At 39.5% G+C, this 23,845-nt stretch overlaps 1 protein-coding gene across 10 annotated transcripts in view; it reads left to right on the top strand.

Moving 5' to 3' along the window:
* The window catches only part of TSPAN4 (tetraspanin 4), a 430,627-nt gene that overhangs the window by 367,466 nt on the left and 39,316 nt on the right, over window positions 1–23,845 (top strand). For all 10 annotated transcript variants that reach the window (XM_027702902.1, XM_027702921.1, XM_027702894.1 and 7 more), the window contains one exon: window positions 5,704–5,778. In XM_027702902.1, the coding sequence (XP_027558703.1) occupies window positions 5,704–5,778 (75 nt within the window). The remainder of the gene's footprint in view (window positions 1–5,703; window positions 5,779–23,845) is intronic.

The following is a 23,845-nucleotide window of genomic DNA, read 5'->3' as shown; positions in this document are numbered from 1 at the left end:
TATATGTATACATTAGGACCAGGCAGACAAATTAAAAACCCTCCCAGGCTATGGAGACCAACTATCTTAGCCCAATAAATTCATATCATTTCTTCTACCTGAGGTGCATATTAATTAGGAAGTGAAATGTAATACTGAAATTAAGCTTATTGGTGAGGACTTGGTAACCCAGCTTCGCTTAAAGGCAAAATCCTTGACTATATCAAACTTGCAGTTGATGTTACAGAGGAAACACTGCCTCTAAATCTTCTATTTTTTTTTTTCTCTGCATCCTGGAAGCTGCTGCAGGTGAAGAGCAGTTTTCTTGCCTGGAGCATTTTCACAGGTGCAACCTACCTGCTCATGTGTTGTACTTCATACTGTCTCTGTCAGAAAAGAAGCTGACTGTCCACCTTGCAGACAGTTTAGCAGTGTAGGCACTGTGAGATGGAAAACAGCACATGCTGAATGTTGAAATTATTTGTTCAGATTCTTAGGTAGGTTATGCTAATTTAAATGCCATGTAGTCTAAACAATTTATTTGCTAAGCCATGAACTTTAGAATCGTTTTGGAATGTATCACTATTCCAAAGAGACTGCTGGCTTTTGGATCTTCCTACTACTTTCATGTTGTTTGTTGAAGAGAATTTGAGTAATGCTTTGCAAGAAACTTCTGTCTCTTGTCATTATCTAAGTTGAGAAGAGAGTCTGGCACACTCAGATCTTGCTGTCTTCTTCTGAGACAGACCCCTATCAAACTAACTCATTACTTCAGCAATCAGTCTAAACATAGCAGTCTTGATTCTGCCATCAGTTATACCACATTTAGTCTCATAGCAAAATGTTAGGAGGCTAAAAACATAATCACACATTGGTTTTCATTGTACTGGGTCACTTTTGTGTTTGGGAGACTGTGAGATGATCAGCTGCTCCTGACATGGAGAGATGGGCAATTTGAGCAACATGATACAACTATTGAGGAAGGAGAGGCAGTGGGGAAGCAGAAGCCCCAATCCTGTGTATTAGGGTGTGGTGCTCAGTCACCATGCGGAGAGGCAAGTGTCTGTAACATCTGAGAAACCAGGGAAGCTTGTTTGTTTGGGAAGAAATAAAATTAACTGGTTCTGTGCCTTTGTGAGCTGTGATGGATGCATACTTGAAATGATGTACATAGGGTACAGTTCTTGATTCTTCCATTGATCTTATGAGGCTGGATGAAGGAAAGTGGAAGCAGTGGGTCAAAAGCCTGGTACAGCTCCAATGTGGATGGAGTTGAAAGTTGAGACCTCCTCTTTAGCAGATTTTTCTCTCTGACATCAGGAGGGGGGTGGATATCTATGAGGTAGGCTTGATAGCAGTTGCATACTGCCTTTTCCCTATTCCTTTAATGAGAACCTGTGAGAAAGTCATAGGCTTTGTAGGATATAAAGGTAGCTGCTGAGAAACTGGCTGTGTTTTTCTTAAGGGTTCAGAGTCAGCAGTGGTAGACAGAAAGGCATCACCTTACCTCCCTTCTCATCAAAACTTCTGTGAGGTTATTTCAGGTGTAATTTATGAAAAGCTGAGGAGTAGGTACCCCTCCACTGAACCTCTATAGGTTGCATCCCACTGTTTGACAAGTAGTGTGGTAAAGCATTTCTCTGTACAAGGTCAGATTAATCTTTTTTTATGGAGTTTCACATGAATGCTTTGCTTTGGGATTGTTTCTCCATGCATAAATCTTTATTATACCAACAGCCTACAGCCCCAGTGAACCAAAAAAACCTAATTTTTATTCTTCTCTGTGTTTATCACCACAGTGAGAGAACTCAATTGAAAAGGAGCTGTGAGAGTTTCCAGCAAGTGTGGTGGTGGTTTGGGTGCTCTGAGCCTTCAGTGGGTTTATGTTCCTTCCTTTTAAATTTGAATGGTATGTGCCAAGCTGGTTCTGGCCCCAGATTGTGCATCATTCCCTTTGGAATGACACTGAGGATTGAACTGAAAATGAACTGTTGTTGGAAGGTGCTGTGGGAATAGAGGAGCAGGTTGTGCATATGACCATGCATGCACTTTAGTATGGCAAGTCAGAAAATGTGCTGAAGTGTGCAGGCTGTGCTTTGCAGCCAGCTCAGTCTGAAGCCTTGATTTCTACTTACCAATAAGTTGGTTTGAGTTCAGGTGTGGTTCTTCTTTAGAGGGAGAAGACACATGTGCTGACATGTAGGTGCTTGTGGCTTTTACCAGATGATGAATTTGAACCCTACAGCTTAAAGTTGACCTCACGTAATTTACCTTTGTAATAAAAGATACAGTGCAGGTCTCTTCTGTCTGCACACAGGGGGATTGCTAATACATATTAGTTATCTGTGATAAAACTGCATGGGCTTTGTCAATGAATGCAAATGGTAAGAAAGATAAAACTAGATGTTTTATATAAAACCAAAATTTTTTTTTATGGAGATAAAGGTTAATCCTACTTATCTAGGTTTTGACTTTCTGAACAGTGTACATTAGTTTTGGTTCACTGTATGACTTCCAAAATCTGCAGTGCATGAAACCAAATTGCCAGCTTGGAGGAACCTCTGAGGAAAAGACTTAGACATGATACATAACCATCACTGAGAGAAGTTTTATTCTCATATTTCCTAAATTTTGAGTACGCGACTCTGCAATTTTAGCACCCTCTATGATGGCAATGTCATACCTATTTCCCTCATATGAACTGAGGCAGGAGCACCATCATGGTTTCGCCAGAAGGTCCACCCTCCTTTTGCTGGTGAACACACCAGCACAACAGGCAACAGCAGCTGCCTGCTCCAGTCTGCAGATGGGGGGGTTTAGCAGAGTTAGTGTTGCAGAGGAAAACACTCTTGAGTTGTGAAACTTCACTTACTTTATTGTGAATTAGGATAAACTTTTAATTGCTGTTCCTGGTATTGAGAAATAATGACTCATCCCCTTGCCAGTCTCCAGTTCACTTGCTGTACATGTCATGTCCTCAGTCATGAGGGTCAGTGCAGGGGGCTTTCCTTTTTCTGCCACTCCTTGTTTCTTGCTTTTTTTCCCCTGGCTCCAGCATAGGGTCCTCCCCATGCCATCGTCCTCTCAAAGGCCTTGCCCCTCCTGGGTATCCGTGTGTGGAGGTGTCCTCTGCCCCTGCCTTGCCATTGTCTCTGGTGTCTCCTGCCTCAATTGGCTGCTGCCTGTAGGTACAGTTTCTCTAAAACTGGTTGCCAGATCATATCCTGAAAGAAACCATTCTCCATCTGCTGTTAAAAATGTTCTTCCTTAAGCTCCCCTTTCTCCTGCAAAGTCATTCCCTGGCTTCATCTGTACTTTCTCCATGCTGCTGAGTGCAGAGGAAGGAGGAAAAGCTTTCTTGAGAGCAAAGGAAAAACAGGTCCCTGAATTTTATTCCAGTTCCTGGACATACCCAATGTTTAAGGTCATGTCCTGTGAAGCGGGACTGGAGGCTTTTGGCTCTGGGGAGATGGCAGAAAGGCATCACGGGTGAGCATGGGCACCACAGGAGCAGAAAAGATTCTCTGTGGGATGGTTTGTGGGTTGTGTGGTCATGCGTGAGTATGTGGTTGTACACTTTGCAGGTTTTAGCTGCTGAGCTCTCTCATCTCTACTGGATGTGTGAAATGCAGTTTTTTGAAGGGTAATAACTTTCCCACGAAAATGCACTCATAGTTGGGTAAGACAAAGGCATGTGCCTGAAATGGAGCCACACTGTTTTGGGTCCCTGCTCTAAACACTGCAGTGTGACAGGATTGCAAATTAAATCACCAGAAATTTAACCTGGGCAGAATAACATACTTTACCCTGCTTCATTCTTAAAAGTAATTGAAGTTCTATTTTTGTCATTCTTTCAAAAGCTTTTATCCTTTAGACAGAAACAAGTGCAGAATATATAAACACAGACAATTATGGTTTTGCAAAATGATAAGCTGATGAAATTGAGATCCTGTGGTAGGAAATGCTGATCACTATTAATAATTGGTATCAACCCTTCCTTTGTTCTAGAAGTTGTCTAATGCAATCCTGGCTATGCCTGGGAATTTCACAGGGAGAGAGTGGTGTTCACATGCACATTTTGGTAAAGCAATGCTTTACAGATGAGCAAAAAAGTGCTCTGCAGCCAAATGAATAGAGCAAAGTGTCTGTGCATATTTGCAGAGAGTGATGTGCTTTGTCCTATTTCATTTAATGCTATGCAGAAGGCTAAAATTCTAAAAAGTAAGCAAGCTGCACCAAGATTGGTTTGCAAAGCCATACAGGTCAGTGTTGGTTGGTAATGACATGGAAATCAGCTTGGATCATGAGCATAAATGGGTTCTGTGATTCAAAACTGGGCAGTAATAGGATCCAGTATTAGGGTCAGGCAGGTGTGAAAATACTGGTGATGAAGATTTGAAAATAAATAATTTAAGATTCACAGGGCAAAATGCAATGATTTCTGTAGACACAGTAATTCTACGAGAGGAGAAAAGTATTTTCCCCTTCTTGACCTTTTGCCCTCCATTCAGTCACAGAAATCCATAGGTTCAAGGGTTTGGTTTTGACTTACCAGGCAGTGCAGAAATTCTGATAAAGGCTTAGTAGCTATTAAACTTTCATAAGTTTGCAGCCTTTTGGTTGAAGCTAAAGAGACAGTAGCTGGTTTTTTTCTCTTGGGGATGAGATTCTAATTAAGTCAGTGTTGCTCAGTATTAGAATTCCAGCCTTACAAGCTGCTAAGTGTGTGGAGTTTGTGTTATAGGGAGCAGGACCTTTGCCTGAGCCTAAAATATTTCCAAAGTTACTCTCTCCTTTACCTATCTTTGCAAAACTCAGTTTCATTTAGTGCTCTGATAGCATTCATTCTTAAGTTCTGTGCAACTGCTGTGTTGATGCTGCTGCAGACCTGTGCTGCAGACCCATCCAGCATCTTAACAAAATGCAGAGGATATGGTTTTCCAGAAGTGTTTGGCATTGTCAACAGTTTCTCTCACTGAAGTCGATCAAAGCTGAGGGCTTTAGAGAATCTACCTGAAATCCCTACGTTAAAAGTTTTTTATCCACGCCTTTGAGCTTTTGACTACTGGGTTTTAGACAGTTCCATGGCTGATAAGAAAAGGTGGTGAACTGACTTTGCTTTGATGTCTTCAGTACAAATCAGCCCCTTTCAACTGAAACTCATGCGTGATTTGTGTAGCTGCCTGAAACTCCTTGTAAGGCTACTTGGTATACTTTTCACTTCTCCCACAATTCCCATTGAAAGGAGCTATGACTTCCTGGGTTATGGCCCAGGCTACCTTCTCTTGCAATGGAAAGTTGAAGCTGTGGATTTCACTGATAGCATTGGATATCACTGGGTATTATTGGATATCTCACTGGTAGCACTGACGATATCCAATGGGGAAAAAAAAAAGAAAACCCAGTGTGGGAAGAGTCCTCAAGTGTTGCTGTCAAACGGAGCACTGGCTTGCTCTTTGTGGGGTTTTAGGCTGTTCCACTGAAACCAGTGATATAAATGAGCCATATGTATGCACAGATACCATCATGTTTCCTGACTACTATTTTACCCCCTTTCTCAGTTGCTGTATGTCGCAGCGGATTTGTATTTTGCTGCCTATATGAGTCCCACTCCCCATTCTGCATGATCTGCTGAATGTACTTACTGTGCATCCAGAAAGAGCTGAAATAGATGTTGATGGCTTTTGCTTTTGTTTTATCCCCTGTCCCTTCTTCTCTTGACAGTTTTTTATCATGCTGTTAATTATATTTCTGTTGGAGCTCACTGTTGTGATTCTGTTCTTCGTCTACACCGACAAGGTAAGTCAAATTCTTCATTTTTCTTTCCCCTTCAGCAAATTTATATGCCCCTTTTCCCTATAAATAAATCATGAAGCACTTGGCTTGGTATGCACATCATGCTTCTGTCTTCCTTGAGACACTCCTCTCAGAAGGAGCTCTCTCAGAATGCATAAACAGCCTTGCAGGACTGGGCTGTCTTGCTTGCTCATGTGTACAACTCAAGGTCACAGATGCTGCCAAGTGCATCTGTCATTAACAAAAAACAAAACAAACCCCAAAAACCCCTACAAAAAGTAAAAGAAGTGAATGAGCCTCACTAAGAGCATGTAGGAAGAGACAACCATCAGAATGAATAGGATTTTTTTTAAATATGTGTACAATTTAAAAGCCACATTGATGTTGTTACAAAGGAGGTGTCCTTAACACAGCCAAATGCACAAAATTAATTATCTTTCCACATTGTTTCTTACAGCACATGTACTTAGAATCTAGTGGAAAGCCAAGGTAAATACATAAAAGTTCAATAAACAAAGCTTTTGTTTGTGGTTTCAAATTTTACTTATGTTTTACTGTTGTTCCTTCTGTTGTAAGGACAGTATTGGCTATCTGAATTATCTGTATCCTTAAATTAATTTTTCTTTAAAATATTTTACATTAATAAATCCAAAACAAGGGCATAATTCTGTGCAACCTGCCTATTCAATCAAAATTGTCAAATACTAAGGGAGCTTGAAAATCACTGGGTAGGTGGCAAAATTTTGCCGTGAATTAACAGCCATCAGGTGTATGGCCAATAAATGCCTTCTTCTGGAATGGAAAGGCAAAATAGCAAATTAAAAAAAAAATCAAAAAACAACAAACAAACAAAAAAAACCCCTTCACAAATTATCAAAATAAAATGAAGATTAACAGTAGACCTAGTTATATTCAGTATGTTTAGCAATAACCTGGATTAGGAGTGGATAAGATGTCAACATTACTTTCTAGAAAGGTTACAGATTTATTAATGAGCACTGTGAGTGATTGTCAGGTGAACTTCTGAAGGACTGAAGAGAGCTAGGTTGCCAGACAACATCCTGTAGCTGGAACATGGAATTAACTTGCAAGGTAATTACAGTAGAAGGGACAATATAAAATTACTTGTATGCATCATTGGATTCTGAATTACTTGTCACCTCATGGAAGAAAGACCTACATGTCATACATGAATAAAGGCATCTACTTGATATGCAGTGGGCCTCCAAAACCCAAACACAACACTTGGTTATATTTAGAGAGGGAATCAGTCAGAAAATATTATCATGTCATTGTATAAATTGATGGACTTGCCTCACTGTGAATGTAATATTGAGTTTTGGTTACAGAAACTATTAGAAGTGCTAGAAAGGTGGGAGAGAGAAGTCATGAAGAAGGAATAATGGAGACGACCTGGATTTAGTCTGGGAAAGAGATCGTATGCTTAGAAGATCTTAAGAAGAGACATTCTAGTAGTGTCTAAAATAATGACAGACCTAAAATAAAGACCTGACCTGAACACAGAAGAAATATATGAAAATATTAAGGATTAGGTTTATAAGATAAATATTTATTGTGCTCCACATCATCCTCTTGTAGAATTCCCTGGTTTTGGCTGGTGTTGAGACTGATAGTTCAATAAATATGTGGGTATGGAGGAAAGAAAAAAAAGCAATGAAGTATTTTTATTCGTAAAGCACTCAGCTCTGTTAGCTTGACAAGTGTGTCACAGAGGATGTTCATCCTCACTCTTCAGAGATAAAAAACAGTGAAAAAGTATCAGGAGGGATTCTCTCCCTCCTTCAGCCTGGTGGTTTGCAGTGGTTTTTTTTGGTTTTTAATAAAGAGATCAGGAAATTAACTTTCCTCTGAGTCACGTACTGTAGGTTGATGCAGGAGGTACACTGCAGTTGTCCTTAAGATCAAAACAGAGTCTAAAATATGGGCTCCATATAGCTGCAGTTTTACTGAGTTAACAAATTGCTGTAGTCTGTGTATTTATTGCAGATGATCAAATTTGAGGCTCTTAATGTTCCTGTATGATTTTAAATCTTCTACTGAAGAAATCAATAGCTTGTGTTACACTTACAGTCCTGCCTACAGAATAAATAAAACAGCAGCAACCTAAAACTAATATTTTCATACAACATGTTTAGAATTTGTGTGCTGGCTTTCCTGATGTGAGGAACGGTATTGCTATGTGTATGGGGAAGTACCTCACTCAAACAAGTCCACCACAGTAATTCAGTTAATGTGGTTCCTTGGAAAATCAGTGAAGGAACAATTTACACTAACACTTGCCTATCAGAAGACAGTAACGTTAATTTTGTGTGCAAATGGAGAAAAGGACTCTGCAGATTATGACTTTGAGGGCCTCTGTATCAGTCATTTTAGATGTAGATAGATACAGATGTATATTTGTCATCAGTTTTTTCAAGTACCTTGTAGCTTTCTGTTAGTCAAGAGTGTATGTACATGTAAAATTCTTCCCAGGATGAAATGGGGGCCAATTGTTATTTTCTGTTTCTGGTTGAGAAGAGATTGAATAATGAATTCCCTTGCAGTTTTTATTTACTCCTGCTTTGTCAAGTGGAGGAACTTTGGAGTGGACACTTTGTTCCTTGCTGCTACAAATTTTAATCAATACTCCCCTTTCCTTGGAGTAGGCAGTGCTATGACCCTATTTAGGTGTAGGGGCAGGTGCTGAGAGAGTTTCCCGAGACACTGCAGAAAGCTGATTCTAAATTTAGAGCTGTTCATGTTTTGGCTGCTGCTGAGGGATTGGAGAGGCTGAGCTGTGCCATGGCAGGGCTGGGTATTGCAGGTGACTCAGTAGCACTTGTCTGGTGAATGGTGTCCCTTTTGTTCCTTCTGCTGTAGAATGGGCACAGCCACAGGCTGATGCTCCCATGGCAATATCAGCCGCAGGGTGGGTGTGCATCTGTGTGAATGTGGCACTGCATGGGCTCCTGAGCTGTGAAGCAGTGTCTATATCCACTGCTGGGACTGTTGCTTTAGTAGTGTGTTGGTTATTACAAATAATGCAAAAGTTCTTTACAGCCATTCATGAATACGTTTTTGGCACAGCACTTTTGTTCTTTTACTGTCGGAGGATGTGCAGCTGTAGAGGTGAACAGGACAGGCTCCTGGGACTCACCTGTTCTCATTCATCAACCTGGGAGAAACAGGTTGATGAATGCCTCTCATTCTAGTGACTTGATAGCAGCTTCTCTGAGCTTTGAAGCAACCAAATTGCTCTCATGCCCTAGAATGTCTTTTCTTGATGGACAGATGTTTATCTTGATCTCATGAGATAAATGGCACCCTGAAGTCTACAACGCTTTCTCTGAACTAGCTATGCAGTCTGATATTGTAAAGAGAGGGACTTGGAGAAAGCTCAGGAATCCACAGTGTAGGAAGGAAAAGCTGTAATGCCTTGCTTCTTGAAGCTGCACTGTGGATCTCTTTGGCAGGGCCTGAGTTCACACCGTGTTCACTATTCCTTCAACTATCCCGACTTGTTGGAAAATACAAGTCTCTTGACTTCTGCAGAAGTGAATGTGGGCTGTGATGAAATGCATTCTTGTGGGAAGGTTGTCAGGAAAACATTTTGTCCTGGCTGTTTCCAGAGCAGCAGAGTGACGGGTTCATGGGTTGTCTTCAGCAAAAAGTAGCACCCAAGAGACTGGGAAGCTCCTGTTGGTGTTTGTGCATGTTCATATACAAGTTCCCAAAGAGTAGTTTTTATTTTTTTGAGGTCAGAAGTATCAGTCCAAGAGATGTGGGTATTGAATGGAGTTCGTGTGATTATGAGAACTAAGGCAGGTTGTTATGACTCTCGAGTGCAGTATTTTTTCAGGCTGCATTTATGCCCCATTTGAAACAGTCCAAACACCAGTGACATTGTTAGAGTCATGGTTATGTGAATGGCTAGACATCTGTAGCTGAAATATTCTCTTAGTATGTTTTATTTTGATTCCATTAATACAGAGCAGCATTTGACATTTTTATAAGTTTGTCATTTCTGTATGAGGCTATCTATGTATTTATAAGAGATACACAAAGTACTGATAGGGTTAACCTTAATTTCATTGTGATAAAGAGAAAGCAGCAGAGCCCTATCCTGTCAGAGGCTGGATACTCGAATTTCTCAACACCAGATTGGATCCTGCTAGAATATAAATTATACTAATAAAATACACAGTCTTGTACCAGTTCTAACTTGTATAATTCTTATGGTTTTAGAATCTGTATTTATTTTTACTGTGATGAATCTCCTGGAGGCACAGGGGAAAAAAAAGGTCTATATTTGTTTTTTTTTGAAGTAGGTTTATTCAGATGTCTGCATTTTAAATGATTTACAGGCAGAGCTATTTAATGCCCACAAATGGAAGAACATAACTAAGTAATGGGGGAGGGGGGTTGTGTTATTTTTTTCTTTTTAAATGTCAAACTGAGTAACATAAGCCATGAAGGAACAAAAGCACTGAAGGATCACTGAGTATGAGATTTGATTGTGGCAGCAGTTACTGCTGTTGGCAACTCAAGGTTAGGATGAGAATTTTCAATAAAGATTAGGCCATTAACTCACTTGGGAGTCCCTGTGAAAATTACAGCCTGAATTCCATGCCTTCTTAGCTGTGTTGAAAATGGCCCATAGAATGGCCCACAGAGGATTGAAAAATAATGGCTACTTCTGTTTTTCATGAGATGTGTGAAAACGTTCTTATTTTCCATGTTGCGGTAAATTGTAATGAGCTCCTCTATAGCTTTTACTGCTAGCTTGTAAAAATATATAGTCTGTAGATTGATGCATTTCTTGCTTTGTTTCTCAAAAAAATTTTGAAAATTATTGTAATTCCTGATTGATATTTTGCCTCATCCCATACAGAGACAGCAGATTGGAATGTAGTGAATATGATTTCAAGTATAGCTCAGTCCTCACAACCACTTTCACATTTGGCTTTAAAAGTCCAAAAACACTTCCACCTGCTGTACTCGTGCAGTTCCTCACTGAAATGATCCAATTCTGCAGAACTGCTTGCTGGTATGAGGAAGGGATTCACAAGAAACTGAAGAAATTATTCACATAGAAAGTTTAGTTCAAGTCCACTGCTGAAAACTGTTTTCATTGAGCTTCTGTCAAGAGAGCTTAAAAGTTTTCCAAGTTTGCCTTTGACAGAGCTTCAGCAAAGCAAGGCATCTCCTCAGGTAACGAAACACCTCATGTTCCTAGTCAGCATAGCCTGCAGGGTTGTCCACGGCACACACACAGGAGATGTCAGTGCTTTTGAAAATGGAGAAATGGAGGCTAAAGCGAAGGGACAAGACCATCCAAATCGTATGCAGTTTAGAGATGGTCTTAAGTTATTGGAAAACAACAGGCTGTGGAAAATCATGCAAAACTGGCAGAGTAGTTGGTCTCTGCACCACTCTTCAGTCAGATGGCCTGCCTTTTCTTCCAGTGTTTCTCCGTCATCCATTTGACTTTGCCTACACCATCCTCTTGTCATAGGTTTTAAGTTTTCTCACTGTTGAAACTCCTGAGTGGTGGTAGAGGTTATTGGATCCGTGTATCCTGCTTTGCCCCAGTGAACACGGCTGTTTTTGCTGCTGTTCAGGGCTGGGATAATTTCAGAACAGTGTCTATGTGGGTAGTGTCTGCACTTGTTGGAGTGCAGAGAAGGCTCTCAAGAGGACAAGGCTAATTTTAACTTTCTCTGGTATTACTGTGGGCATGTGCTGTGTTAACGTAACAAGCTTCAGAGAATGCAAGTCCTGATATATGTATGAAATGGTTTCTGAGCAGCCTCTGTGCTAATGCTTTATTTTCCAGTTAAAGTTCCATTTGTTTTGTTTTTAAGAGACCTTTAAGATTACAGAGTCCAACTGTCAAGCAGTTCCTGGCTTGTACCATCTCTCAGCAGTGTTCTGGAGTTAGGGTTTTGCCTAAGTGCTGAGGTAGCTAAAAGCTATTTCTCAAGATCATTGAGAGTAGCACTGCAGGCACACGTGGAGGAATCTATGGATTACCTCCTGGATGGAGATGCACTGCAGTTATTGCTCTGTGAGGCTGATGTGTTTGCTCCGGTCAAGTATTTTATTTATCTAATGCAAAATATTACGTAAATGGTGATCTAAGAAAAGACAGAAGTGTCTCCATGGTTTATTTTACTTGGTAATAAGCTTAATTTTAGTTAGTTTATTAGCATTTCAGTACTGGTGTCACACAATAGGGAGTTGCAGAAATTTCATCAAAAGAATTTAATTATAACCAATTCATTTTGGCTTCTTTTCAGCAAACCATTCAGGCATAGGTTTAAATCTCTCTCTGTTCAGTGCATAACTTAAGAGCGTGCTTAAGCCCATGTGACTGACTTAATCATATGCTCAAGTCTTGTCAAAGTTGATCTGCACCTTCTGTGTCTTTTGAAGAAATATTACTAGAAAAATACTAATGACAGTGACAAATTATTGAGAGGGTAAAGATGTATCATATCTTTCATTCTGTGGAGAATTTATTGAAAAATAATGAATGTTTGCTACAAAGCATTATTAGTTATCTTTTTCCATTTGTTCTGAACAGCTTTCCATTTAGTATCTTGAACTCTAACACATCATTTAACCTTTTTTTAGTCAGGAGGAGGTGAGGGGGATGGAATCCATTTGCCTGTGTGACTGAAAGAAGCAAACACGCCAAAGGAAATCCCGGTGGTTTCACTAATTCATTTGTCAAAGGAGGATTTCATTGAAAGTGCACTTTCAAAATGTTATTAAGAGGCTTGTTGAAGGATAGCACAGTATTGATGAAAAGAATTAAGTGCATGCTCAGAAATAGGTGTTATTTAGGAACAATAACTGCAGATAAAATGCATTAGGGCTCCCCACCGGGAACTCTTGATCAATGGTTGATCAAAGCCTAATTGATTCCTTGAATAAAATGTTAGCAGGGGAATGGGTGCAGGGAAAGGAAAATCAAACTTTCCTAAATTAAGCTCCATACCTAACACAGATACTCTTTGTAAAGATTAGATAATGCAGCAGCCTGACAGTTCTTTATGCCGCATATCTTCCTACTTTGGCTGAATTCAGAAATGAAGACAGAGGTAGGTGTCTTATCCTAGGCAGTATGGATTTTTGCTCATATTGCAACGATTACCATATTTTTCATAGTGTCCTGATGCACAGTTTGGAATAGTGCTTTTGTCTCAGGAGAAATCCAGTTCTGACCTCCAGCCTGGCTAACTGGGATATTAATTCCCAGATCCGTATAGATGAACTGAACACAGCTGTTGCTGCCATTATGCCTGGCTTGAAGCCAGCCAGATCTATCTTGTATTTCCTGACATCACTGAGTTCATCTAGGGGTTTCCTGATAAATATTTGGCAACATATAAGTTAGTCTGCAGCAGAAAGAGATGTACCTGAGTTTCCTTCTTGCTGGTTTGCAATCTCTGATTACAGGTTAACTCATAACCTCAGCCGCATGTCAAATTATATTTTTGTAGTGGCAGCACTTCTACAATGATCTGTTTCCCATGCCCACGTCTCAAGTTTCAGGTTTTGTAGTAAACAAAATATAAGTGGTGCATGTCTTCAACCAGCCTCACCAAAGGAAAACTAGAATACAATAGTGGTGGTTATTAAATACTTTGCACACTGCATGCTTTTTTTTGTCCATCATCTTAAAGCATGTTATAAGTGTAAGTAGTTCAGCTCTGCTTTTGCTGACTTGGGGAAGTGCTGTTGAAGGCGAAATCCTGAAGGTGCAGTGTCCTGGGAAATACTTAGTGCTCTCATGTGTGAATGAAGAGAATGGGATCTTACTGTTCCAGAAGACAAGTGTTACATGACTCATCCATGATCACATAAGAAGCTATTTCAGCATGTAGGTAGATCTGGAATTGAATGCATGCCAGTATTCAGTGCACTGGTTTACATACTCCTGATCAACGTTGGTTTTAGTTGGTGATTGATCCCCAGTTTGCATCTGCTCTAATGGCTGGCACTCATTTTATACAGTTTTATTTGACAGAGGAAAGAATAGCAGAAAGAGAAAAAAATACTTTAGAAAAGCAATACAATAAATAATTAAGGCGGCTTTAGACATTAAAGTACAGGCAACATCATATACTGAGGAATGACTGAGGTAGTATATTGAAACAGACAGCACATTTTTTATTCATTCTGTGAACATTTTTGATGTGTCACAATGTATTTCAGGCAACATTAGAAAATGACAGTAAACTAAATGCTTAACACTTTTTACATATTAAAAAAAGAGAAGGGAAGATGACTTTTTGCATTATCAGACTGTAAGCAGGCCAATAGCATATAGTCCTTGTCTTGGATTTGTCAGCTGCAGTTAAAGAATGATGAGGTGGGTTGACCACTTTATTAGGTATAATTTGCAGCTGAGGTTTTTTCAGATCCTTCCTTTTATTTAACTTAGCAATGGTATACTCAAAACTAGTTGAAACGAGGACAGGCAAATCTGCTCTAAAGCTGCAAAGCAGCTCTAAACCATTACTAGCCCTGGGTTCTCTTAGCATGGAGCATGTTGACGACACTGCTCAGGTACTTTATATATAACCCAAACTCTGTGATGTGAACAAAGCTTCTCATTGGAAGTATTGCTGCACTGCAAGACAGAGTTGTCCTCTCAGTTGATAATTTTGTGGGTTGAATTCTGGCTGTGAAATTCAGGTGTAGGGAAGAGGTTTAGCAAGTGTTCTAGACACCAGAAGTTTACCTTTTGAAATATATTCCCCAGACTTACAAAACGAGCACAGTCAATGGTGATTATCAATCAGTGGTCATTGGTACCTGCTTTTTGATATACCTGATACAATTTATATCTTAATCATCTTTAATATGGATTAATAATTTTAATTATTTGGAATCTTGGACTCCCTGAATCTATGTGCAAAAAATCAGTGATTGACTTAACAGTAGGAAATGACTGTGCTGGAAGAGAGGGAGTAAATTTTGTGTAAAGATATATGTCTTAACAGGAAGCTGAGTGAGAGCTTTATTTTACAATTTCTGTATGCACACATTTCCTACTTGACACGTTCAGTGCCTCTGGTAATTTGGGTAATGGTAACATAAAACAATTTTGCTACAGTGTCCTGGCATTAGCAGTGAATGAGCTGTGTGCAAAAATTGTTTTAACCATGGTACAATCTTAATTCACTTTGTTGTATTGCAGTTATTTTGTGTACCCTCTTCTATGCCTTTAAGTTGCAGGGAAGGCATCCCAGAGAACAGCAAATTCTGGGAGAGGTTCACTTTCACCATTCATCCCCCCCTCCTGCTATTAATTGTCTTTCATACAATTTCTTAACGAGATTTTCTGTGATAGATGATTGAATTATTATACAATGATATATGTTTTGATTTTCTTGCTAGCTCCCTTTTGCACTTTACTGCCATAAGTCAAGGATGATGTTGCTCTGCCAGACGTTTTTGCCATCTGCACCTTGCCACTTGAACCATAGGAAAGCAGAGCAATACATGTCATCATCTTCAGCAGCGCTGATGTTGCCTCTGATGACAAAGTCCTAACCTCAGCATTTAGGAAACCTTTTCAGAGGTCACCTTGAAGGGCATATTGAAGTGCAAACTGAATCACATGTTAAAAATTGGTAAATTATGGAAATGAAGCAAGATGGAAAAGATTCAGAAGATCATTGAAGCTATTTAAGAAAACAACTAAAAATCTTTCTCTAAAGAATAACAAAAGCAGAAAGTCACAAAGCACGTAAGATTTTGATTCAAAACCAGATGTTTGTTAGATTTATCACACAAGATATTTAGTTTTTCTTTTAAAAATTCAGGACCAAAGGAATTGCGGTAAGATTTGAATTAATCAAAACGATTGAAGGGATATTTAAAAGCTGTGAAGAGAATCAACATTACTGTCTATACAACATGCACACACAAGGAAATGTCCTGCAGATTTCTTTCAGGTCCACCCTTTTCTCCATGAATGGGAAATGCATTGTAGTTGGCACAAAAGCAGCTCAATCCATGCAAACAAAGAGAAGAAATGATTTTTTCAAGGTCAGACAGCTTGGAGGAAAAAAAATCTTTTGAGGACTGTGAAGAAAGCGAGAGGAGAATATGCTACATACCTTGAAGTGTGTTGAAATGGGACTGATATTTAAGTAAATGTCAGCAGAGTGCCCTTGCTGCCACCACCACCACAGGTGACCCTTCAGTGGCCAGGTGTGGCTTCCCATAGCTGGGTGTTCTCAATGGAAGCCTGGTTTGTGTGCTTTTGACACTGATTTATGTACAAATGGCAGAGGCAGCTCTTTCATACTGACTGTTATCACCGGAGAGCACTGAGCAATGAGGATTGCTTTTCTGATTCACTGCTGCAAGTTTTCCCTGTTTCCACTCTGTTCATGTAGGTGTTTTCACGTAAAAGCATCACTAAGAGGTGATTTGATGAGTAAGACTAGGACACTGGAATTGCTGCTGGATATCACAGTTTTGCCATATCCATTTCAAGCCATTTAGGAGTTTAGCTACATGATACAGTTATCAGGTGTCAGCACTGAATGAATACACAAGTTACCACTTTCTGTATGGTAAAATCCCAACCTTACTGAAGTCAGTGGGAGCTGCCTATTGTCTTCCATGAAGCTATTATCCTTAATTTTAGGATTTTTAAATCTCTTGCCCACTTCCTGACATAGTGATCCAAATAATGCTCCCTTGAGTGTGTGAAATTATGTATTCCAGTGCTATAGGAGATTTCACTGCATGGCAGCTGCAATAATCGGAGAGTTTTGTTCTTGAGCATAATGTCTTAATCTTGTGATGCAGAATGTGGGGGATGCTGCTGCCTGCTCAGAAATTGGTTGAATCTTGGCTGCAAAAAGATCACGCATTTCCAAAAGAAATGTAATTAATGAAATCTAGATACCTGTGGGTATTCATTTCTTAGTCTCTGCTTTGGTAACTTGGCTTTGCAATCCATGTTCTTAATGACTGTGCAGCACCCTTGCTAGGGTACAGAATTGCAGAATTGTTTAGTTTAGGAGGGATTTCTTAAGTTATGGTAGCCCAACCCTCTCTTCAAGCAGGAACAGCTAGAGCAGACTGCCCAGGGCTGTGTCCAGCTGGGTTTTAACTATCTCCACAGATGGAGATCCCACAATCTCTCTGGGCAACCTGTTGCAGTGTTTGACCACCCTCACTCTGTCCTTGTTTGCTTCAAGAGTGCATTTCTGGCTAGGAGCTGCCCTTGAATCAGGAGCAAGGAGCCTGAGGAATCCAGAATCTGATTCCTATGGAATCTGCATGGCCTCACTAATTAGGTGAAAACAAAAAGCCAAATTTTCCATTTTATCATAAATAGCACTAGCTGATCCTTATGGTATGAATACAAAAATATAACCATAACCAATCACAAAATCTAATGAATGAGCATGTGGAAAAGGGATATGTTAAACCCTCAAGAAGTGCAGCGCAATGTGGAATGAAGCCTCTCCCTGCTGCCCTCTTAGCAGTTTGATGTCAAGCACATTCCAGGAATTCAAAGTTTTTTAAAAGGGTAACGTCAAGTAAATGACAGCCAAAGCCTCATTGGAAAAGCACTCATTTCATTAAATATCACTGAGAAAAAGCTTTAAGTTGCATGTTCACTTTTAACTCCAATATTCTCCTTTTGTTTAATCACTGCAAACCTATTGTATGCACCAGTGGGAGCATTTTGTCATTGGAAAGCTTTTGCCATTATGTGCCTTCAACAAACGACTGTAAAGCCAAAAAAAAAGAAGTCAAATGGTTGGTAGACACACAGATTTCAGCTACGCTCGATTTCCATAGTTTTTGTGAAAAGTGATGACTAGTTGCATCAGATACTTAAAATTAGTACCTAGAATGAGACAAAAAGGCTGAAATGGGAGTGCACCAGATACATATTTCATCTGCTCCAGAATATATAGTGCCCTGGCAGTCTGGCACGTGGGCTGTTGTTTTGCAGTGGTTGGAATTTCTGGACAAGAAAATGCCAATACCATACAAGACAAGAGAGGACTCTGTCCCACTAGCACACCACAAAACGGTCAACATTACTGTGTAGCTGTTTGAGCATTTTATCAGGCTCTAAGATGCTAAACTATACTTTCCTGCTTGATCTAGAAATATAGTAGATACTTTTCTGATCCAAAGGCCTTTTTCCACCCATTCCAGGCTTGTTTTGAGCAATGTTTCATTGGCCATTTGGAATAGACCTGTTTGCTGTGTGCCTGGGAGAGCTTTAGTCTTCCCTGTGAGGCTGGAGTGACACTTTAAAGAGGCTCATGGCATGTCTGGGTGTGAATTTGCCTGTGTGTGGTCCCTGCTATGTCTTGTTTATCAGGTAGATGCAAACAGCCAGATTTAGAGGTAGACAAATGAACCTTTTCCATGTGCCCTTATGAAACAATTTCAATGCAAATGAGCAACATATTTTCAATCACTATTACACAGACTGTATATGGGGGTTTTTCTGGCCTTAGTAAGATGCCTTGCAGTGGTATAGCCTGTAAGGGTCACTCTGTAAGTCCTTATCTATTCCACAGTTTTTATGTTTAGAGTTAATACATCTTATTGATCTTTTTTTTTTTAAATAGCATATTAAATGCAAGGATTCCAATATTACTCTTTCTCAAGATTTTGCCATATGAACTTTTCTAGAGGAGATGATCTTATCAGAGAAGAGTTAAGGAGTCCTGTTCTATATAGATTTTTTTGTGTAAAGTGGCACATTTGGGGATTGAGAAACAGAGCTGATAAGAGGGTAAATGCACTACTTGAAGCGTGTTTCTTCAGTCACGCAATTATTCTCTTTCTCCTCAAAGACTGTTTGCCTTGATCAGCTTAACATCATGAATCCACAATTTAAATAGCATGAATTAGGAGGATCAAGTTTCTGATCTCTGAAAGCTTGCAATACCCTGCTTACTCTAACCTTCCAAGAGAAGAGGACGTTGAGAGGTCCCCATGTCAATTCTGACTTGCTGATCACTTCACCTTCAGTCCTTGAAACAATTACCCAGTGGAAATTTTAGGTTGCGTGCTGACAGCTTTTATTCTGATTGAACAGTTAAGTGGAGTTAAGTAGGCAAGAATTTGACACTTGTTACAGAGTTTGTTCTTGAACAACTTCTAGGTGCTCTTTTAAGTGGTGGCATTGGAATCTGATAAAGACAAAAATTAATGCTAAAGGAAAATGATATTTGACAGCCAGCTAAGTACATCCTACATAATGAAAATGTGTTTTTAAGCTGAGTGTAATTTAGATGTTTCTCCCATGTTGACCCACTTGGAGATAATTTAGAGAGGCTTGAATGTTGAGAGTTCATGAAAATGAGATCTGCGGGGATGTGGAGAGCCCCAAATCCCTCCCATGACTGCAAATCATCTCTGAGGTAGAGTGACCCTGAACAGCAGTACAGTGGTGAGACATGGTTCAGTCACTGCCTACCACAGCAACTCACTTCACAGGGGAAGAATCCCTTGGGTAAGAATGCATCTTAACATTCTCTTTTTCGTGTCCTGTGACCACAGTGCAGAGACTCTCGTATTCCCTTGGGAATAGAGTTTTACATGGAGGGTAAGGATGCATTCATATTAATAAGCATATAGGTTTGGATCACTTCCTTTGTTTTATCAGGAACTAGATGCTTTACTGGTCCTCAATTTGAAGCTGAAATGGAAGAATAAATTAAACAAATCTTTTATCTCAGCAGATTTTTATAAAAGTGTGTGGGGAATGAAAGATGAATTGTGTTCTATGAAGTAGGAAATTAAATTGTCCTTCCACCCTCTAATTCAAAAATCCAGGAAAGCTCAGGAAATGTTCCTTGCTTTCTGGATGTACCAATATCCCTCCCCATGCCTGGAATATCTCAGAACGTACAGGAAGGGCTTTAGGATTTGGGAAGGATGTCTGTAAAGGCCTTCTCCTGCAAATAAAGCTATTTCTTACGAGAAGTATACTTGGCACATGAAAGTGAATTTTGTTGGTTTGCAACAAGAGGAGAAACACCCAGATTGACCCTGCAGAGCTCTGTGGCTTCACCTCACCCACAGGGGCTTTGTTTATAGTCCTTACCAGGGATGAGTTCCCTTTTCTGACCTGTGCAGTCAGCAACTATGGGCAGTAGGATTAGGTTGGGGAATGTGAAGGTTTTATGCTACTGCCTTTTTCTCAGGGAGCACAGACTGCTTTGCCTTTCCTGCACCATGCCTGGATCAAAGACTGGAGGAATTGAGTGAGGGGCTATACACTTACTAGAGATGAGCATAAATATGATTAATCCCCAAGCTTGGAGTAATGTTTATTGCCAAACATTACACATATTGTGGCAGAAATGGCTGTTCAGGATTTTCCTAGCAGCATTTGTTCTCTCTCTGTCCCTCTATCCTAATGAATGCAGTCCGATGGGCCCAAGTAATTTAATGCGACTAAAAGCTCGCCCCCAGTGAATGGAGTGATGAGGGAGATTCTTTACTTATTCCCCATTAGTCCTGAGCAGGCTTGCTCGTGAATCCTGTAACCTTGGCAGCAAGAGAATCCCCTTTTGCTTCGCTATCTGCAAGGAAATGAGTTACAAAAGCATAGAAATTCATGAACATTGAATGCTGCAATTAATTTTGTTATAGTCTCTTTATATATTTAGTTTGGGAAGAGGAAGGAAGGAGAAGCTTATCACCAGCTATGAGTCTGAAGCCACAAATCTTGCACAGCTTTCACTTTGAGATAAAAATGAATCAATAAGGAATCCAAAACCCCTTTGTTTATTTTATATATTGTAAGAATGAGAAATGATGAAGGCAGTAATGTAGAGTAGTATTAACATTGAAATCCCCATATTGAATTGATTAACGTGGAGGAAACACATTAATAGCTTTTTTATTACTAGTCTGAAAACTTTGTAATGGCATTTATTGGAACAGAATTGAAATGTGAATGGCAGAACTTTATAAATCTCAGTTTGTATGTGGTGGCCAAAACACTGTCTGAAAATGTTTGTTTTTTTTAAAGGTCCAGACTTTGAAGCTTGCCAGTTTTTCCCATTTAATCTTCCATTTGCACATATTGAGCAGGCAATCATATTGCAAAGGAGAAACTGGATGTAAAGCTGAATGTATTGGATGTGCAAATTTTCTCTCTTTATGGCCAAAGCAGATGCATGTAAATGTTTCATCAGCACACCCATTAAGTTCCCAGTGGTAAATTTAGCCACAGCTATTCGAGAGGTGCTTACTTTGCATTTAATTTAGATCTAAAAAAAGAAGTAGCAGGTATATTTAAAATGCATTACAGTCAGCTTATTTAATATTCTCATACCTTCTTATTCATTATTTATATATAAAAAATTAATGAGAAAGTCACAGAAATACTCAGACAGCTCAAAGTGATGAGGGTAGTTGTTCTAGAGGGGGTAAAATCTGGCTTAGCAACCAGCCAGTCATTTCATGATCTCTGTTTGAGTGAAATAACCTCACTGAAGTCAGAGAGCATCTCCCAGACAGAGTAACTCCATTATGCTCTCTTTTTAAGTTGTACCAAATACTTCTAATTTTTCATGCTGTTGCATAGTACTAGCACTGCAGGTTCCTCTGGCTCTTTTTCATCCCTCTTTTTCGTATTCCTTCTGTGAGCAGAGTCCATGAACTTGCCAGTTTCAGTGTGCTCACATCTGATTGCAGTGCAGCTTTCTTTGCCATTTACTTACAGACTTTACATTGTTAACTCTTGCTGTGGCACAGCCTCACTCTGCCACAGGTAAGAAGATGCAGAGACTTCTGCTTGTGCATCACTCAGCTTTCCACGACAACAGTGCTTTGCACTTCATTAGGAGTTGTGTTTTCTTTGGGAGTTGTACTGATGTCACTTCATAAGTGAAATGCATTATTTATCACATCTGTTCAAAATGGGTGGTCAGAAATCATAATTTCTGGACCAGGGGAACAATGGTATGATGAAATGCAGTAAACAAAACTGCTATCTGGATTATAAAAAGAAATACATTCCTGTCTGTGTGGCAAGTTGCACTGAAGAGAGATGGCCACAAAGCATGAAGGAGATTTTTCTTGGTAGGTTCAGATAGATACAGGCCTCTGTATTTAACAGGCCTCTGAAAAGTGTACTTGAATGCTGTTTGTTTGGAAACCATCTTTACTTGGTAAAGTTTGGGCTAACTGTATACGAAATCCGTAAATATCAATCAAGATGCAATCGTCATCTTTCTGCTGTTTCAACATGTCCTCAGACAGAATCATGGGATTTGGCGTGGTGAGGGATTAAATTGATAACAGATATCTGGGCTTCTCTGTTGTGTTTTACTTACTTTGGCATGCTTTTGTTTATTCCCATGCCTTTCAGAGGATAGAGTTCTACTACAGTCCACCCTTATAGTATCTCTGTAAAGAAGAAAACAGAAAACTTACTACTTACACTTGTTCTTGAGTTTAGCTTTTATCCAAGTTTTAGAAGATGATTTTAAGAAACTCTTCTTAGACTGCCCAGTGTGGCAGGGGAGACAAAAACTAATTTTTTCACCTGACAAAATGGTCTTTTATGGCAAAAAGGAATTTTCACCATCATCCCTTCCTATCTTGTTTCATCACGTCACACTACATTAGAGTCCTAATGTTTCTATCAATAAATGATGGATTTGCCAATGGTGATTTAAGTTTAAAATTACTTCCGAAAACTTAATGAAGCCTGCAAATCATGAATTAGATCTCAAAGAAATAATCTCTGACAGTTAAAAACTACAGGGCCAAAGTAATTTCAAGGGTGGCATTTTTTCCCCCATCTATAAATTATGTATCAGGACAAGACAGAGGTAGTTCTGTAGGTATTATTATGATTTTTTTAAAGCAAATAGCAATTTGTCTCCTGCTGCCACAGCTTTCTCTTACTGGTGTGTAGCGAGGTGGGTGACATGCTCCTGCAGAAAAAAATTAATCTTTGCTGCAACAAGCCGTTGTGAGTGCCAGTCTGCTTCTGGTCTGTTTTTAACATTGGTTTGAGTGATGGTTTCTAATCCCACTTCCCAATCTTGTGTCCTCATTACCAAACTGCTCAGACTGCTTGTCTGCTGTGGACGAAAATGCTGCCCTGAAGCTCACAGCCATTGTATTTCTAAATGGGGTTATATTTTTATAACCCCCAAGTGTCTTTTGCAGACTTAAAGGCCTTTTGGTCCCCACTTTGCCTCTGTAGGAGAGGATACCTGGTGCTGGTTTGCAGTTTCATGAGAAAAAGAATCACTTTTCTCAAAAATGCACATGAGAGATTTGCTGTTGCTTGGAGGATATTCCTTTAGTTAATTAGATTTGTGAAAGAAAATTAAAAGTTTCCTGTCCTAAATTTGGAATATTTAATGCAATTTGCAAACGGTTGTAAATCTATCTAAAATAGCCAGAAGAACCATAGTTATCCTATTGATTCTATACTTTCTTTTCCCTCCAATCCAAGGAGATAAGATTAGTTTAAAGTATTTTAAGCCCTCCCCAAAAAAGGAGGGGTGGGTGGAGAGTACTTCTAATGCTTGAATAATCTTGTCTATAGGCTTCATTTAGATTTAGTGACTCTCTGTGAGCAGCATGGTAACACAGTGGTAGTCAGTATGTTTCCGAAGCTCGTCAGTCTCTGATTTGGTGATGGGAGCTACAGTCTTATAGACTGGAACTAAAAATCTCTCTAATGCAGCTAAGAAACAACCAGAACTTTTGTTGCATCTTTTCCATTATTGACATTTACAGTGGTAGTTTTCAGAAATTGTGAAGGGTTTTGCTCCCTCACGTATTTGTGGTGAAACAGTTATCCATTGAATACCCAGCTTTCACAGTTTTCCACTTTTATTTCCTAATTTGTTAAATTATTTTATTTTTCTTCCCGTGCCTCTACATATGGTGTCTTGGTGGGAGAAAATTCAGCCCTGGCCGAATAATCTAAGCATTTCTGTTGTCCTGTTTATGTTGTGGAGAGAATGGTGAGCACAACAGGTTTAGTAATTGAAACTTGTTTCAGTCCTCTCATTTGCTCCATGTGTGC

Source organism: Neopelma chrysocephalum, unplaced genomic scaffold, assembly GCF_003984885.1.
Source record: "Neopelma chrysocephalum unplaced genomic scaffold, ASM398488v2 Primary Assembly neopelma1_24, whole genome shotgun sequence".
NCBI lineage: Eukaryota > Metazoa > Chordata > Aves > Passeriformes > Pipridae > Neopelma > Neopelma chrysocephalum.
Note: the sequence above shows the minus strand (reverse complement) of the source record. Positions and strands in the feature narration are given on the sequence as shown.